Raw genomic sequence first — 19876 nt, forward strand, 5'->3', positions numbered from 1 at the left:
CACATGGGTGGATGCCTGTGGCAAGCGTAAAGACAGAAATTGGTTATTTAAACCTCTTTCCTCCAGTGATTTATAAATTAGCATTTCAACACATTCAGCTATGCATGGAGGCTTAAATCTGAAGGCCTTACAAAAATGTCCCCAGTTATGGGAGATAATGAGGAGCGCTGTGAATGGGGAGCGCCAATCTCTTACTGTATACGATGGGAATCTACTAATCCCTGGGGCTGTTACAGAGTAAATTCCTTCTCTATATCTCCGAGAAACATACATTATTATGGATCTGGGTTACAGCGCTGCCACTTTTCCTCCACGTGCACAACACTGTTAATCCTAAAAAAATGACTTTGAAATGAAATAAATGGTGAGAGAAAATATTTGCATAAATGTAAATTAACAAATGAAACATATGTCATGGCCTACTGTTGCAATACTGACGTACTGAAGAACAGCACGACATGACATATTATGAAGTTAAAGCTCCAAATATCATCAGAAGTAACAAGCAAATCGGCCAAAGTCAACATGAAATGTTAACAAATGACAACCCCCCTGTGTGCTGAGATAACGCTCCTATGAATGTTATAGTAAAAACAAGAAATATTACTGCAACAGTACTGAAAAATATTCAGAATTGAGTCCTCAATGATTGATAGCTTTTAATGGCTAAATGAAAAGATGGTAACACATTGCAAGCTTTCGAGACTACTCAGGTCTCTTCATCAGGCATAGACTAATACAAAATCTGAAGAGTCACATATTTTTGCACAATACAGCACAGAAAAAATGCAATAGATGAGACAAGTGACGTAAAGCAGAATTATGATTATGAGAGAGGGAGAAACATAAATATTGGACCAGTTCATAGATAAGGAGTCTGGATGTTTTATTGTCCTCTGATTGGGGTCTCCTAATGTGTTGTGATGCCCCCACAAGGTCTTAGGAGCAAATTCCTTAATTGATGTAAAAAGACATAAATCCATGCGACACATTCATTCTAGCATTGAGAGTGCCAAAGGTCTTTCCTGCAACAGTACTGGTTTTAACTGCGGTTCTTAAAAGCATTGCATGACTTTCTGCACTGCATGGAATATAGAAGAGGTTGTCCACCTTTGGGGCAATTATTTTTTTTCTCACTTGAATGCATGAATGAATGCATGCAACGGAGGCTAAAAATCATTTTTGCAATTGGGTTTCATAAAATTTTTTGCACCGCTTCTTTACTTTAGTGTTGCACTGTCAACTGCTGTCGGCAAAATGCGCTGAGAATCAGTCGGCTCATTGTAACGGTCTGATAGAGAGTTTGTAACTCTTATCTGTCTTTTTCTCAGCTAATTTATAACCAAAGACTACATCAAAGATGAAATTGCTGGAAAACAGAAGAATGTAAAAGCCTACAAGGTACAACTTTTTTAATTGCAAAAATGATTTTTAACCCAAATACATACCGTACCTCTAAGAAAAAAATAATTATATATATCAGTAGTCATTTCAGGTATGGATATAACCTTATGGGACATAACATTTTACAGCCAAGTGATTCACTTTCAAATATATGCGTCACAGAAGCCAAAGATGCCGTACAATGGCTGTATAATGGCTATAACTACGTACCAGATGTAGAGACTTATAGACAGTATACATACCTTTCAAAGGCTGCATTATAAGATCATCAAACTGTATAAAATCAGATTAGTCACAGTTTTTTATTTCTTCAAGGAAAAGTCAGGTGAAGACATTTTTGAAAACACGAAGGCAGAAAAAAACCTAGTTGTGCCGCTTAATAATATAAATGCCACAGTCTGACAGCAGATGCTTGAAGAGTTTCCATTCTGAACCAATTTCTTGATGAACTGAACTTTCATCCTTAACCTAAACTTCTTGCACCCACGTGATCCGTGTGTCCTGTCTCTCCTCTTGAGCAGTCACAGAGTAACATGAATCTGTCTCCCTGACCCCCTATATCTTTGGTTTAGTTCTTTTAGGGCAAGCAGGAAAAACTCAACGGTCTAAGGCCATGAACAGGATGGATTAAAGCTGTAAATGGATCAATGCTCCGCTCTAGGTGCTAAAATAAAATCAATTTCTAACTGCTTGCTTCTGCCTGCATAGGATAAGAAGGTTGGAAGAGGGGAGGGCGAGTGACAGGGCACATTACAAGCGCTGAGATAACAGCATTTATGATCCCTTGCCTAGGAAGACTGCATCTATTCTTGTGCAGCACCAGACTGAACGGAGAAATAAGGAAAGGTTTAACGTAATGAGGATAGTAAGAATATAAATGGGCGAGTAAAATCAAAAACCAGAACATTTTGTGATAACAATTACACATCTGAATGTAGTGAATATGAAAAGTGCCTTTTAAAGAGCTTTTTTTTAAAAAAAATAAATAAAATAAAAATCCAAGGGTGGAACCTGTGGTTGCATCATTCTATGACTTGGCACAGAACTCTGTGTAAGTGTAAGTTGAATTTAGGCAAGAATGCTCATTCCTAACGATAGTCGCAGAGCTGTAGGAGAGAGCAGCGCAACATAGGGTCTTATCCGAGGAGTATGGTAGGCGATAAAATCAAAATTACACTCACCTTTTATGGGTATCTATAAAGCATGTAGTAAAGCACATCAGATGCAGCAGATCCACAGGTCAGTAAATGACCAAACAATATCCAGGAAAGAAAGGAGAGGTTTGTGGACTAGATACTAGTGGTCTTTCCTGATGAAGAAGTCTTTTGTACTTTGAAATGCATAGAATAAACCACTATCCTTTTGACAATCTGGGCTATAATTCTCATCATTGATCAGCAAGAGCGGAAATAATCCACAAACCTCTCCTTTCTTTCCTGGATATTCTTAACTATAGACATTCCATTAATCAACAAACAATCAAAATGCTTGTTCTTTGAATGATATAATAACTGATTTTGTTGTTGCTGCCATCATAAATTATTGACAGCGCATCACCTCATGTAAAGGGGGAATGTGCTGCCGACAACATGATGTGTATAGGGACAGAACGATTTTATCTACATATCTACAACTGTTCTGTTTTCGGTAGCCTGTGCAAACAGGTCAGTAAATGAGTGATGAACTTCTTGCATTATGTTGATCAGCACTCATTAACAAGGAGATCTTCCCATCTAAATGCACCATAAGAGCATATGAACATTAAGGGGCAATTCATCATAGCAATTTCATCAGAATTATGGTGTAAATTGAAAAGTCGCACAATTTTTGAGCAAAGATTTTTTAACATTTGGTATTTTCAAGACAGTTTCTCCCAGCTCTATCAGAACTTTCATGACGAGCTGTGGCATTCCTTATGCCAGAAATCGTACTCAAGTCAGGCACTCAACAGATGCTCCTGTTTCATTAAGAAGCGTGTGCCTCTTAATGAATCAGGAGTCTGACTACAGCATGCCCCTTTATTAAGAACAGTGTGAACACTACCGGTATTGAAGAATCGAGGCCTACATTTATCTTTTAACCACTTTATGATTTGCAAAATCCGGAAACAGTTAAAAGAAGAGGCATAAAACTAAATATGTGCAAAGCAATGTTATTTTGGGTTGCTTTTGTTTAGACAGATCCCAGGTGGAATTCACCTAAATAAATAAGACATCGTGTGCGCAAACTTGGGTTTATGCTCAGTTTCTGCTTTAAAAACTCAGCAAAAAGATTCAGTGGGCACATACCCTTACTCTCCAATCACTAACTTGAAGACATCAGCAGTGGCATACTGTAATGATCTTCCCTGTCTATGGGTCATTTCAGCTGGGATCCAAAAAACACTTTCTGTGATATAAATAATATGTAGTACTGAGAGCAATTGGCCAATAAGACCAATTTTGAGGTGGGCCCTTTGGCACCACATTGTAAAGATAATATTTACTGTATTTCCTCTACTTGCTTATATAGTGTCAACAATTCCACAGTGCTGTACAGACATCATCATCACTGTCCCCATTGGGGCTCACAATCTAAACTCCCTATCAGTAGATCTTTGGAGTGTGAGAGGAAACCAGAGAACCAGGAGGAAACCTACACAATCATGGGGAGAACATACAAGCTCCTTGCAGATGTTTTCCTTGATGTTTGATCTCACATCTCATATTTTCCTAATCCTCATCATTGCAAATTTAAAGATACCCAACTCATTGTTGCAGCCCACACCAGGTAGTTGCAGTCAGCCATTTGGAGACTGTATAGTAAGTAACTAGTCAGCTCATCTATTTGCCAACACTACAAACAAGTTATTTCCTTCAAGATACTTTAACATAGAGCTAATTGGAGAATCATGTCAAAGGCAAACTTCAGTTGAAGATTGCAGAAGGACAGTAGGCATCTTAGGACCGGCAGTGACAGTTACTATTGGTTGTTAAGGTGCCGACATCTTAAATAGGTCAAATACTTGTTTGACTGACATCCATCTCATCCAACCTCCATGTTTATAAACAGGCATGTTCGGTCAGCCAAGTTGGCATGTATTTTCAACGGGAAGATGGGAATAGATCATTACCAGATACTGATAATAAGGAAAAAAGGATCAAGCCTCGAAATCCAACATGCCTTGTCCTCTTCCCTCAACACCATCAATTAGGGAAGAGTTGATAGCAAAATTGTTGAGTTCAGATAACGTTTCTAAAATATGTATGGGGTCCTTAAGACTATGTTAATTTTGTTCTATTACTTTTAAATAGTGTAGTACTGCCATCTTTTTACAAATTCAAATTTATTGCCTCAATGACACCAACTAGAATTTACAAAAATGTGGGCTGATACCATTGTTGAATATCTAAATCAGTCACAATGTCACAAGACTTTAGTGTTCCAGATGAAGGTATCAGAAAGTGTGCAGACATGTCTATTTCAAGCAGAGTGGTTGTCACTGAAACGCAAGTGGCAGCAGATAGAGCAGAGAGAATAGTTACTAGTGAAAGTTATCAATGGGGAAGCAGCAATTTACACTCATCGTGCCCTGAGTTTGCATTCACAAGAGCTTCTGCATAGCGGAGACTGCATCATGTGTGTGTAAATACTGTATACCAGTAGAAAACATGTTGATCGCACATTTTATGATGATGAAATCAATACGGTAATAAGGATTGAGGTTAGGTTAGTCATAAACCATCAAGGCTGCATGCAGACGGATGCGCAAAAATAGGGCTCCCAATCTATACCCATATGGGATTATGGTACAGCTAGGTTTTTATTCACCTGGTGAAAAGATTTAAAAGTACTTTCACAGGGCAGAAGAAGAGCTCATAAAATTGCTCATTCCCAATCACTGGACCTTGTAAACATGCCACCAATCAGCCGACAAATGAGAAAATTGCTTGCCTGTCAGCTGATTGGATTGTTTACACAGGCCCTGAAATCATCTTGGCAGCACATCTATTTGTGCAAACATCAGATCTGCTGCTGACAATTTCCAAACTGCAATTTACAAATTGTAATAACTATCATTGGGTCTTCATTCAGCTTACATTAGCACATATAAATGGGACCCTAAACTTCTTAGATCAATGATCGGTGCTAGTTATGAGCAGACATCTGGTAAAGCAAAACCTACCCAGTAGATTTCTGCCCTAGAATATCATTGCCCCTTTATGGCACCCACCACCATAAACATTACCCTCGCAGAGATCACTTGAGATTAATAATAAATGTATTTTCATGGACATACAACAAGCCACAAAACAGAATAAAATCAATTAAAAATATTTTCCCCTGAGGAAGCCATATCTGTGTGGCAATACGCATGGGGTCTGGCCCCTTTCCAACCCCCTTTGACATGCCGGTCTTTATAAAGTTTTGCAGCAATGGACTACCAAGTTCCTTCACCACCATATATGGTACAAAGGGGCCAGACTCCACAAGCATTTTCCTCAGGGGCAAATGTATTTAATTGATTTTATTCTGTTTTGTGGCTTGTATGCTCAATGAAAATATATTTATTATTATTCTCAGGTGATCCCTGTATTTTCCATACCTCTTGTAATTTTGTTCTGTAGAAAACACATAAAACAAGCCAAATAGCAGCCTGCCCTGTTAGGGATTTTTAACTATTGTTTCCAGAGTACACAACTTTGGGGAAAGAAATCCTGTGGACAGCCTCCCACTAGATTTGGTAAATTTGCTGTAGTTGTGCTATCGAGCAACACATCATGTATGGTCCCCCATGAACTCCAATGGCTGCCTCTGTGGTACCCATGCTCTTGTTTAAATTCCTATAGAGATTGTATAAGACAAGATTTAGGAGTATATCTTATGATTGGATATTGAGGATGAGTATAATGCTGTATAAACATATGAGTTGTGGATATGCTGTTTGGTAATGTTTTTATAAAAGTTTAGTAGTTTAGTGTAATCATATGTAAAAGGTTAAGTATAATTGGGAATGTGTAACTTAAAGGGGTTGTCCCATAAACAACGTAGGTTACCTATCCATGATCACTAGAACAGTGGTCCCAAAGTCCCATTTGTGACCGCTGATCAATCCACAATAGAGGAGGTCACATATGCTTAGTAATACTCCCAGTAACACTTTCAGCCTCCCAATCTTGGGATTGGCCAGGGTCTTAGCAGTTAGACCCCCACATTTATCCTCTATACTTGGTATGATAAATTCCCTTTAATAGGATTAAAAGTATTAAGGAGGAGTTAATGACAACAGAACAAATTCCTATGATGAGTTTTCCAATACTTGGTTCATTTGGTCCTCGTTTCGTGACTTGCCAAAATTTCAATCATTGTTGACAACCCTTTAGTGAGTGTCATAAGTAGATGATAATGATGTTTATACATAGGTTTGAAAGTGAATGGAGGGGATTTCCTGGTCCCACTCTTCCCTACTTTTATTTTTTCCCCTTTTCATCCACTCTACTCATTCCTTCTTTTATGGAATTGTGTGTTTTTGTTTGGAATTGTTTGCATTACTCTATGATATTTGGCGACATTGTCTCATTATTGCAGTGTTATTGTTTTCTAAATAAAACTTGACTTAATAAAAAAAGAATGAAACAAGTAGAGGAGTAGAAGAGAACGTAAGAGAAGAAGCAGAACTGTAAACTAAACTGTAGAAATAATAAACCATATTATGGTCTATTATGTTTAAATTTGGCACCACAATGTCTTTTTACACCTCTGCTGTAGATATGAATCGCTTATTCGACAGGACAGTTTTCTGTTATCTATGGATTTAGGGAAAGGACATATTGACAAAGATGTATAGGCTCTCCAGTATCATTCCATTTCATCTTAACAGCCAAGAATTCTTTTAATTAATGCCTCACATCATCCCAACAGTGTAGGTCATAAACCTTAGGTTTCTTTAACTCTTCATGACTTATTGCTTTTTAGCAACAGGCTGATGGTAATTAAAACAGAGTCCATGTTGCAGTGTACTTGAAGCATCCATTCATTTTGTGCTTCATGTAGCTTTAATTAACTAAATAAACCAACCGATTCTCCCCTTCAGCATTCAGAGGCAAGTTGCTCTACAGTGCTGCCAACTTTATATAATGCTCTTTGCATGTTGCCATACTGTAAGTCAGCATATGAAAACCACTCCAAGCATAAAACTCATCACCATAATTTATCAGAAAAGATTTCATTCAGTCCGGGTAGCTTAGTGAAGTCTTCCAATGATGTCTAAGGTCCCATGACTAAAGTCCATGCAACTGGAGAAGTATAGCTAACTAAATTTCCATAAAAGTTCATGGAAAACTTGTACAACTGTTACACATTCTAAAAAGAACAGTTGCAGTCAGCTGAAATTTTTGTGGTTGGCATTAGTGATGAGCGAACATGCTGGGTATCTTTGGCGTGCTCAAAAAATATGTTCAAGTCCCGCGGCAGCATGTCTTGAGGCTGTTCAACAGCTGCAACACATGCAAGAATTGTCTAGCAAACAGGCGGGTTGCCTGTTTATTAGGTAATTCTTGCATGTGTCAAACAGCGGCAGGAACTAGGACATATTTTTCAAGCACACTGAAGACACTAGGTTAGCACCAGAGAATGCCTTATCCGAGCATGTTCACTCATCACTAGTTGGAATATGTTCTATTGATGTGTAGCATGGTTCTGCCTCTACTTGCTAACATAGAAGGATTGGAGTGACATATAACCGCAGGATCAGACTACAAATATAAGTTTGTAGTCTCTAATCATGAAAACACTTGTCTGTATAGATATTAAATACCTAAAGGGTCAGATTCATCATTTGCAGTTTTGTTTTTTGTTTTTTAAGTCACATTTCCTTTTTTTTGTCCTGTGGTATTTGTTGTTTATTTTTGTGCCAATTTTTTTTAAATGATGCAGGAGGTTCATGAATTTTGCACAAAAGAAAACATTTTTTGTTACTTTTGCCTTTAACTTCTTTTGCACCTTTCTTTTTAAAGTTACATGCGCTTTTAAAATGTTGCAAGAAACTACAGTATAAGCAAAAAAAAAATTGCTGTACAAATAAATCACATGTGGAGTAGGAATCGAGTCCACATATGCAAACATTTTGTAATTTTTTTAGGAAGTCGCAATTTATACATCTGCCACAAACATAGGGAAAACAAAAACCACGTCTACAATGGTGAACATAAAAGTAAACAGGAAAAAAAATTAAAAAATTTTTTAAAGAATTTTGAGCCACTCAAAAACAGGCTAAAAACCAAAAACACTAGACAAAAAGGCACAACAGCAATACTGAGCCAAAATGTTTTTTTCTATTCTCAAGAAATGAATTGAAGGAATTTGTGGCAAAAGTGAGCATACTAAAGCATTTGTTATTTATACACAAATGTTTTGCGTTTTTATATTTTATTATTTAGTTTATTTAATTTATTTCATTTTTTGGACTGCGTCAAATAATTGAAAATGGTGATCCCAGAAGTAGAAGAATTTGGAGAAAGTATTGGCACAAACACCACCCCCTAAAAAAAGTGAAGGAAGAAAAGTAATATTACTAAAGTACATAACTATGGCAAGTATGATGGCTATGCAAAATGTTACATAATACCGTAATTCATTTTATACTTTAGCAAATCCTATAATATACACCCGGCTTGACCTATCATCATTAGGTTCGATTAGTGCATGTCGCACAAGGAACATATCTACCACATCCACAAACTGTGAAGGATGCAATACATATAGAATACTATTGCAAGAATGTACCCGAGCTCCAGTCTGTGAGCAAAACAAACTTGTGTTCTTCTATGATCCTTTTGAACTCATCTGTTTCCTCCATCAACATCTCTCACATAACAAAAGTCTTAAAATCATATTATGCCCCCAAATATCATTAAAGTGGGTACTGTCATAATAATAGACATAAAATAAGCAATAAAGTACAATATACTGATCCATCTTACCTGGCCCTTCCACTGCAGCTTTATTAAAAAAATAAGGTATGATTAATATTTATGCATATATGTTACTTTTCATAAAATTCTGCAGATTAAAAATACAATAGACTTATACATTTTCTGAAAATATAATTAAAAAAAAGGGAAAATTATATTACTCCAATTATAAACATTCATGAAAATAATAGACCCTAAAGAATAATATGAAATACAGGGGAAGAGAAGCATTGACATGTTCTTGTCAGCGTCATTCATTTTTAGTATCAGTTACATCCACAGACATTACTTGAAAATGGAAACTTACAGCATGAATTCTGATGGTAAATCACAATCGGACATGAACTGGCTACTAATATTACTCACAGGAAAGAGCAAGACAAAGCTCATCTGTAACATATGCTGGTAGTTTTACCTACAAGTTATCAAAACCCGATTGGTCATCTGAAGCACTAAATTTTGCATTCTAATGCTGGCCAATCATGAGATGGCTGTTGGCCAAATTCTCGTTAGGTCAACTGTATAGATGGGAGAATTGATTTGCAGGACTTCCGTCCATCGGCCAGGTTAGTAATCTGTGACCGCTGGATGGGAGCTCTATGAATCTACTTATCGCCCAGAATTCCTGGGTTTTCTTCTAATTAGGAAGGGCTGGCACAATTTAGTATATGCATCATGTCACTACGATGATGTTGGGTAAGTCAAAAGAAAGAAGAGCTGGAAATGTCAAGAGGTAAAGAGATTTGCAGAGTTCCCATTCAGCATAGATAACGTACCTGGACTTGAATCCTATAAATTGATTCTCCCATTAATAATCAACAGATTTGTCTCCCAAAAACTCAACACAACAACGTTCTGCTCGACTTAGCATTAATGAGTTTTAAATAAGGATAATTGTGCAAATTGTCTCTTCAGAGAGGAAGAGGACTAGAACTCTAGTGCCACCTATTGGAGGTAGCAATCCTAAAAGTCAATGTTGACCCGTTAACGAGCCTAGTTATTCTCCGCAAGGAGAAATTACACTTCTTGGATATCAATAAGGATAAGTGATGGTTGTGCTTTCCTTTCCCATCTAAAAATAAAAAAGGGTCTGACACTTTATTTTCAAATGCCCAATCCTTATCTTTCTGACATCATTGGGGAAAATCGTTGCGTTTTGGCAGATTTATGTAATGTTTATGGGGGTTTTCAGTACTATCTAGTCAACCTTTGTAGCTTGAAAGAAACTAATGCAGAGGGGATCCCAAGGTTAAGGTTAACAAATTTCCATTTGCAATAAAAAAAACAGCAAAACTGTCATAAGGATAAGGGTTGAACTGGTCTGAGTCTTCATACAAGGCATCCAAGAGCATATATACTCATCCAGCACCTGTGGGGACCAGGATCCAGTCCGATAATTACCAAACAAGTTTGTGAAGTATTATTTCAGACATCACAAAAATCATCCTAATTCCAGATAGTTAGGGATGTGAAGAAGAGACAGCTCACCACACTTGTAATGGCTTCATCTAGGGTGCTTGGCAACTTGAGCAGATCTAGATAATATAATTAAGAAAGAGAAAAGCTGGCATGTTGTCCTTCTTAAGAAAACTCCATATTTATTGTATCTTTATTCCAGAAGTACTAAAACTGCTGATCAGAGATCCTTAAAACCCCCTTTCCTTATTCATCATAAGGGAGTTTTATGAATAAGGACGTTTCTGAAACACATAGGATGTTTGAGGATCAGTATTCAATGGCCTTAGCACGCATGGAATAAAGTTACAATAAACATGAAGTTTTCTCAATAAGGACGGAGTGCCGGATTTTCTCTTACATTGAAATAGAAGGGGGCCAAATTTTAATCTTGGCTGTATAGTCAATGAAGGGATGATAAAACAATGGGACCAAAAGGGCACTATTTTCTTCAGATATCAGAATGAGATCATGTCATGAACCAGTACCTAATTTCCATATTGCTATGGTACTGCATTTTTTCATTGCACCCCACTAGTTATATTATTCGTAAAGCTGAAAATTATTTAAGGAACACACTGAAGTTAACAGCAATATTATATTACTTGGTTTCTAAACCCTTCACGCCTATCAATTCAAAAACAAAAATGCTGTTTTGCATGAGCCTTATGTGACAGAGGAATGATAAAGAAGAAACATGTGGGGATGAATAACAGCTGACATGAAATGTCTTTTGACACATAGTCAATATTCCACTGTGACATCTTTGTAATTACAGTACAATGTTATATGGCACTTTCCAATTCACGAGTGCTTTACAATTATACTTCAGCAACACTCATACAGCCACTTCTGCCAATTCAAAACACCCTCCAACTGGGAAACTGGGACAAAGTATGGTAAGCTCAGAGGTTGAGGATTAGGAGCATGCAACAGAACCTGTTCTCTGATTCTAGGATAAAAGAAGCTGGAACAAAATGCAATGTTTTTATTTTAGGAACATGGAAAGAACCTAAGACAACATCAAATATCGTTCTCATGCCTCATGGGGAACAGTGCCAGCAACAAATCCTCTATAGCGGCTGCTAGAGCTAAGGCACAAAGATACATTATCGGCTTCTAAGTGATGAAACACTACTGGTAAAACAAGTATTGGACAATCACATCTAACAAAGCACTTGATGAAGATTTCTTCGTAACTGCATGTCAAACTGAAGTAGAAGACCCTTTATGTTTGTGACAAAGCATAAAAAGACACTCTTTATAGATGAATTAAGGTTCCCAAGAACAACTTTTATCAACAAAACAATGTTCCTGATAGCCACAAGAGAAAGTCACATAAAAGGCAAATTTCATATTCCCCATATTGATCCTGTAAACTCAGCCGAAAATAAATAGCATTTGTTTTCCAAGTTATTCGGCATCAAAAAATTCACAAAATTTGATACAATGCATAATTGTGGAAAAATGTAGCAGCTTCTATATGCTTAAAAAAATCATCTAGGGTTTAGTAATGGAGGAGTATCTAACTGCAACTCAGCTTGCCAAAATATCAATTAATGGCACACCAATAGCCCAAGAATGCACAAAATTTAATAAGAGGGGTGTGTTAATAAATCTGGAGTATCTTGCTCTAACAGGCTTTTGACAGTCTTCATAAATCCCTCCTTCCCACATGTATCTAATAGAAGATCTTTCTGTGACTCATGAACATGGCACTATTCAGACTGCTTCAATAAATCACATTCCAAAAAGGGAACATTTTTCAATATAAAGAATAGTCGATGTAAATAGAGATGGGCAGACTGGTGGAAATTTTGGTTCTGGTACCCGACCCTAACTTTATTTCAAAGTTCGGTTCGGGTATCAGAACAGTAGCTGAACTTCAACCAGAACCAGAGCCCCATTGAAAATAAAGGTTACCCAAACTGGGAAAGGGAAAAAAAAATCTCTCTCTCTCTGGTCCTAGCCCAGCACTCCGAACATTGGTACGGACTTTTGTGGAAAGTCTGTGCTCTGCGTACCGAACACTAACTATCCGATACGAACGAGGAACTCGCAAGTGTCAGGTTTGCCCCTCTCTAGTTGTAAGCTCAAACATTTCTAAGTGGTACTCGATTAAGTATAGGCTATTACCAGCATATTTACAGCCTGGCTACCTTCTTGATCACAGAAATGTCATTAGTATTAGCACTTCCACCATCTGTGCTTTGCAGCAGAAGTTTCCATTCCGAAGGCCCTCATACACATTAGATAAAATTTGACTGGACTATACTTTTGTTCTTCCTGGAGATAAGGCAATGCTAGAGGAGTCTGACAATGGCTGTCTTATAGAGCGCACAGGAGCTTTCTGCACCCGACAGTTACTGTGTATGAAGCAGTCAGGAGAGATAATGGTCTACCAATTGATCATTCAACCTACAGCTATCTAGTCTGTATTAGTGCTTAAGAAAATGGAAACAGGTAATGACAGGATAAAGGCTACATGTCTTTAGAAATTATAAGCTGGGAAAAACTGGTGCAGAATATACCCGAAATGTTGGCATCTTTGGAAGCCAATGACATTCTTCACCTGTTTAGAAAAAGACATAGCTGATTTGTCTTGATCTACTCTAAAATTGCATTCTCTTAAAAGCCCATGTAGAAGATCTATACTGACGGATGCTTAATTCAATATGACTAAACTGCAAGTTCTGAAGGGATCAATGGTAATTACAGAATATTCATGGGAAAAAAGCAGTAATTGGTCAGAGCGATGTGGCGTGAATCATGAGGTATGTGAGCGGTACATGAGGGATTGTACTTGCTAAGGAAATGTAAGAAGCTGTAAAAAAAAAAAAAAAAAAAAAAAAAAGACCATGCCAAGTCGATATATTGCAAAGCCACAACACTGATAACTATATATAAAATATAACTAATATCAAAAGGTATAAAGCCTACGATGGGTCTCAGTACAACTGTACAGCATGCACATTCACTGAATTGTAAAACTGCCCTTCTCACTTATGGAAATCGGTTTGGAGGAAGTGGGTAGTTAGCTGGCATTAATTTACAAGGTACAGCAGTTTATAAGGAGATTTAGGAATCCGCAGGTAGCTTGTTTTTCACCTGTGTCTAATTTTACTGTCAACTCATGTGAAGGTCAATGTAAAATGCATTACTAATGCATTAGAGAAGAGAATCAATGAGCGCACTGCCAGCAGTGAACCAGAAGAGAAGGAAGTGCAAGGGCTAAATCTCTGCTGTAGAAGTAAACAGATGATTCAGCGAAAGTGGCTGGCAGAGAGATAGATTTAACGATGGCTGTTTTACAAAAAGTCCTACGACTGAAAGGAGAGAATAGGTCTAAACCTGACATCTAAACCTGATGAGAAAGCCCTTGTGAAAGCTATCTGACGCTGGGCGAAACGCACGTCGGGGGTCTCCTCTTGATCCTTTCTGGTGGTCCACACCGGGTCCTCACTGGTAAGCGCCGTCTGTTCCCCTTTGTTCCCATGTGGGTCATATTTAAGTGTTTTGGGCGGTCCACTGCCGGGACTTTACCTTTGCTGGTGTGGTACACCAACGCTTTGGGGTTTTTATTGTTAGGGTTCTTACTTTGTGTGGAAGCTGACACTGTGCACAGAGGCTAGTGCTTGCTCCCATACTGATTTTGCACATATGCACTGTCATTTTTTCAGGGCTATTAGCACTTTATTCATTCATTTAGGGGTATATTCATATATGCCTATCTAGTACATATCATTTGTGCTGACACTGAGCCTATAGACATTTTTCCCCTTGCTGTCTCCTTTTCCTTATTTGTATCTGTTACCATGTATTTTTTGTATTGATTTGTTACTATTTGACTTGATGTTATTGATATGATGATAATAAACCTTTGCTACTTTTTATGCTCCCTTGTCCTCCGATTTTCATCAATTAATAACACAGCCAATGTCCAATTCATACATGAATGTACTGTGGGGTTCTCTTTAAAAATTACAGGAAAAAAATGAAACCGTTGTCACATCAACTCTTTTAGCAGGAAAACCCAGGTAAACAGCTGATTTTGCTAAAAGTAGTAACTATTTGCAAAATATTTGCAGTAGGTGCCATCCATTCACATAAATGTCCATCAATTGACAACTTGCGTTAGCCAGGGCCCAAAACCCTGCGTATTACTCCAATCTGACCCTCGTTATCAGATAATTACCTGCCCTATTATTGGGGTTTTCTGGGTTCAAGAGAAATCGCTGCAGCCCCTCCATGTCACTGGAGAGTGATAAATTGTCACACTGTACATCATGCACAGTGACAGGATTCCCCTCTATTTCTAGAGCAAATCAGTGTTCATAGAACCGCTTGTATGCGATTTGTAATCATGTGCCGATTATATTCTCATCTACTTCACTCACTTATTCCTATAATATACATTATTTTTTAATGATCATGGTAGTCCAGAAAAGAGCACTGCTCCATCAATGGTATTCAGGCGTGATTATTGTGAAACTAACAAAAATGCAAATCTAATATATAAAGCTCAATGTGGGTGTCTATGTATGTATGTATGTATGTATGTATGTATGTATGTCCGGGATTGGCATCTGCACCGTCGCAGCTACAGTCACAAAATTTGGCACAGTCACACGTCTGGACCCCAAGAGCATCATAGGCTATGTTGTGAGGTGAAATTTTAACCCCGCACATTCAAATTCACCAAACAATTTTGCCCCTATCTACATAATGGGGAAAAAGTGTATGTATGTATTGGCATCTGCACCGTCGTAGCTACAGCCACAAAATTTGGCACAGTCGTACGTCTGGACCCCGAGAACGTTATAGGCTATGTTGTGAGGCGAAATTTTAACCCCGCACGTTCCAATTCACCAAACAATTTTGCCACTATCTACATAATGGGGAAAAAGTGAAAGGAAAAGTGTTGGAGGCAAATTGACAACTGCCAGATGTGAATAAGGGGGACTAAAAGAATGAGAGCGATGGTGCCAAACAGCATATACCGTACAGTTGCTAAGGTGGAGCCCTGTCCCAGAGCTGTTTAAAAGATGAAAAATGAGCTGTGATTGGTTGCTATCAGCAACAGATTTCTTTGTAGACAGTTGTGGTAACTGAGGCCTATTATTCTTATCATTTCTATGGTGTTATCGTCCTTCTGTAAAGTTGGAAATAACAAAATTTATTACCGTGCCAACACAGACCACCCTCTGACACAGACTGCAGGGGGAGCCCAGTATCACACAGGATAGGATTAGATACACAGCTCAGCAGTCAGTATCACACAGGATAGGATTAGATACATAGCTTAGCAGTCAGTATCACACAGGATAGGATTAGATACACGGCTCAGCAGTCAGTATCACACAGGATAGGATTAGATACACAGCTGAGCAGACTATCACACAGGATAGGATTAGATACACAGCTCAGCAGTCAGTATCACACAGGATAGGAATAGATACACGGCTCAGCAGGCAGTATCACACAGTATAGGATTAGATACATAGCTCAGCAGACAGTATCACACAGGAGAGGATTAGACACACGGCTCAGCAGTCAGTATCACACAGGATAGGATTAGATACACGGCTCAGCAGATAGTATCACACAGAACTGGGTTAGATAAACGGCTCAGCAGGCAGTATCACACAGGATAGGATTAGATGCACGTTTTTTATGTGCAATATAATCATTATAATTTGTTATAACTAACCACAGTTGGTTACTATGCCCAGGCAACGCCGGGCTCTTCAGCTAGTCTCTAATAAAAGTCAGAAACAGTTAAGCCTCATCACACAATTTAGACACGTGTTGGCTGGCAACTGTCCATATATAGTGGGATATAAAAGTTTGAGCACCCCTGGTCAAAACTGCAAATTGTGAACAGTTAAGCAAGTTAAGATTAAATTCTCTCTAAAAGGCCTAAAGTTAAAAATGACACATTTCCTTTGTATTTCAGGCAAAAATGTATGTTTTTTAACCTTATACATTTGAAAAACTACAAAGCAAGTATCACAACTTGTAAATGGTTTTTGAAGCCAGACAAGCATCTTTCAATTGAAAGGAATTTTCAAAGTTGTCTGAACACATACATCTCCATGGGTGCCCAAACTTTTACACTGACCCATTTTCCTTTCTGTAATTTTAAAATGTAAAAAATGATAATATATTTATTTTTTTGCCTAAAATACAATACTATCCCCCCTAATCCTGACACCTAGTAAGGAACTGGTCATCTCTCCCCCATCCATCTCACCTCTGCAATATACAATCCTCTGTCTCCAAACACAGTCATCTCATGCACCTCTCCTGCTCCCACCTACTAACACTTTCTCTACTCCTCCTCACTACTGGTGATATCGCTCCAAATCCTGGTCTGCCTCACCACATCCCCAAAGTCACTTCTGCCTCCTATCCACGATCTATCACACATTTTCACAACCTTTCTAACCTTAAACCCATTTATCCAGCCCTCAATTCCCAAGTCTCTCTAAGGGTACATTCCCACGGTCAGTAAACACTCTGGGTTGGATGCTGCGTGCATCCGCAGTGTCCAGATGTTGCAGCATAGATGTCCAGATGTTGCAACGCCCACGGATCACCCACAGAGACAGACATGCGGCGCGTTTTTCCAGACTGCAACATGTTAATTTACCTTGCAGAGAGTCTCCGCAAGATAAGTCTCACCTATACAATGTATTGGACTCGGTGATTCCGCACGGTTCAATGAACACATGCGGAATCAACTGCGTTCAAAAGCGCTTCCAATTACTGATTGCGTGCACATACCCTAACAGGAGCTCTGTGGAATACTTCCTCTGTCTGCAACAAACTTTCACACATCCATAATCTTTACTTTACTAACAAACTTTCCTTCCTTTCCATCAGCGCAACCTGGCTCATCCGCTACCAACCTAGCTGCACTTTCATATGGTGGATCCCACCTTTACAACACCCACCTCCCATTAGCAAGCATGGTTTTCTCCTGTCAGATACCTGTTCCTTCACCCAAATCCCACTACCACACTTCTTTACTCTCCCTTCTTTTGGGGTGCATTGTGTGCGCATATACGCCCCCTCCAACTGGCTGTCATTTACTGCCTCCCAGGACCTGCGACCACCTGCTTCACCATCTGGCTACTTCAATTCCTTTCCGCTGACATTCCCACTATTGCCATGGGTAACTTCAACATCCCTATTGACACTTTCCACTCAGCTATCTCTAAGCATCTCTCACTTCTTCCTTCAGCCTTGCTCAATGGTCTTCTGCAGCCACTAACAAAAATGGCCACACACTGGACCTTATCTTCACCTGCCTCTGTTCCCTATCTAACCTCTCCAACTCACTCTTTCTGACCATAACCTACTTAAAATCTCTTTCCTCCCCTCTCCAAGTCCACAAACCCCTCTTCAAAAACTTACACACCCTGGCAGAAATCTTAAACACCTCAACCTACAGTCACTCTCTGAATCCCTTCTCCTTCTTCCAGAGATAAGTACCTAACACAATGCAGATCTTGCTCCCGCTTTATATAACCCCACAACAGCTGCAGCTATCGAATTGGTTGTCCCCATCATACATATCAAAACTCGCACAATTAGCAGGCAACCCTGGCACACCAGCCTGACTAAAGAACTAAGGCCTGCTTCCAGAGTTGTTGAGCAGATATGAAAAAGGTTTCATTCCAATGAGCACTTCATCGCATTCAAACAGTCCCTCACTACTTTCAATTCCACGCTCACTGCAGCAAAACAAACATACATTTCTCATATCCTCCCTGTCTCACAACTCTAAACAGCTATTCAACACTTTTAATTCTCTCCTCCATCCCCCAGCACCACCTCCCTCTCCTCTCAGCTGAAGAGTTTTCCTCATTCTTCAAGCAGTCTGACAACATCAGACAAAGCTTTTTCTTAAAATCTCCACAGCCCCTCCTCACTACGCAACTCTTCTCCTCCAAAGCCAGCTTTTTCCTCTTTCTTCTCCAAATCACATCTCACCACCTGTGAACTTGATCCAATCCCATCCCACCTCATCCCAAACCTCACTAAAGTCTTAATCCCAACCCTAACCCATCTTTACAACCAGTCACTAACTGGTGTCTTCCCCTTATGTTTCAAACATGCCTCAATCACACACACCATCAAAAAGCCCTCCCTTGACCCATCCTCCTCTCTGTCTAGCTATTGCCCCTTATCACTTCTCCCTTATGCCTCAAAACTATTGGAACAACACAACCATTTAGAACAGTCATACCACCTCTCCTCCTTCTCCCTCTTTGACAGCTTACAATCTGACTTCCAACCCCATCATTTCACTGAAACTGCCCAGACTAAAACCACCAATGACCTAACTGCCAAATTCAAGTGACAATACTCTGTCCTCATCCTCCTGGATCTGTCATCTGCCTTCGGCACAGTGGACCATTCCCTCTACAGATTCTCTTCTCTTGGCTTGACAGACTTGGGCCTATCCTGGATTTCTTCATATGCAACAGAGCGGACATTCAGCATTTCCCCCTATCTGTTGGTGTCCCCCAAAGTTCAGTTCTAGGACCCCTGCACTTCTCCATCTATGCCTTCAGCCTAGGACAGCTCAGAGTCCCACGGCTTTCAGTATCACCTCTATGCTGATGACACGCAGAGCTAGCTCTCTGAACCAGATATCAGTTCCCTACTAACTAGAATCCCACAATGTCTGTCTGCTATTTCATCTGTCTTCTCTGCTAGATCTTTCCACCATCTCACTCAACCCTCCCAAAAGACCTATCCAACAAAATTAACACCTGCCCACTCTCTCAGTCCCACAAGTTTGCTGCCTCAGGGTAACCTTTGACTCTGATCTGTCCTTCAAAACACACATCCAAGCCCTTTCTACTTCCTGCCAACTCCAAAATATCTCCTGAATCTGCAAACAATCTGCAAAAACACTAGTGCATGCATGCAACATTTTCCTCCTGCTTTGTGGCCTCTCCTCCAATCTATCCTAAACTCTGCTGCCCGACTAATCTACCTGTTCCTCCACTATTCTTTCCTCCCTGTCAATCCCTTCACTTGCTCCCCATTGC

The 19876-nt window shown here is 39.1% G+C and overlaps 1 protein-coding gene across 13 annotated transcripts in view; it reads right to left on the bottom strand.

Moving 5' to 3' along the window:
- AGRN (agrin) overlaps positions 1 to 19876 on the bottom strand; it is a 719629-nt gene that overhangs the window by 358445 nt on the left and 341308 nt on the right. For 8 of the 13 annotated variants that reach the window (XM_073585333.1, XM_073585329.1, XM_073585334.1 and 5 more), the window contains one exon: positions 9366 to 9383. The exons of the other annotated variants lie outside the window; for them this stretch is intronic. In XM_073585333.1, the coding sequence (XP_073441434.1) occupies positions 9366 to 9383 (18 nt within the window). The remainder of the gene's footprint in view (positions 1 to 9365; positions 9384 to 19876) is intronic. 13 annotated transcript variants of the gene reach the window in all.

This window comes from Dendrobates tinctorius, unplaced genomic scaffold (assembly GCF_039654945.1).
Source record: "Dendrobates tinctorius isolate UK_male_01 unplaced genomic scaffold, ASM3965494v1 ptg000086l, whole genome shotgun sequence".
Taxonomy (NCBI): domain Eukaryota; kingdom Metazoa; phylum Chordata; class Amphibia; order Anura; family Dendrobatidae; genus Dendrobates; species Dendrobates tinctorius.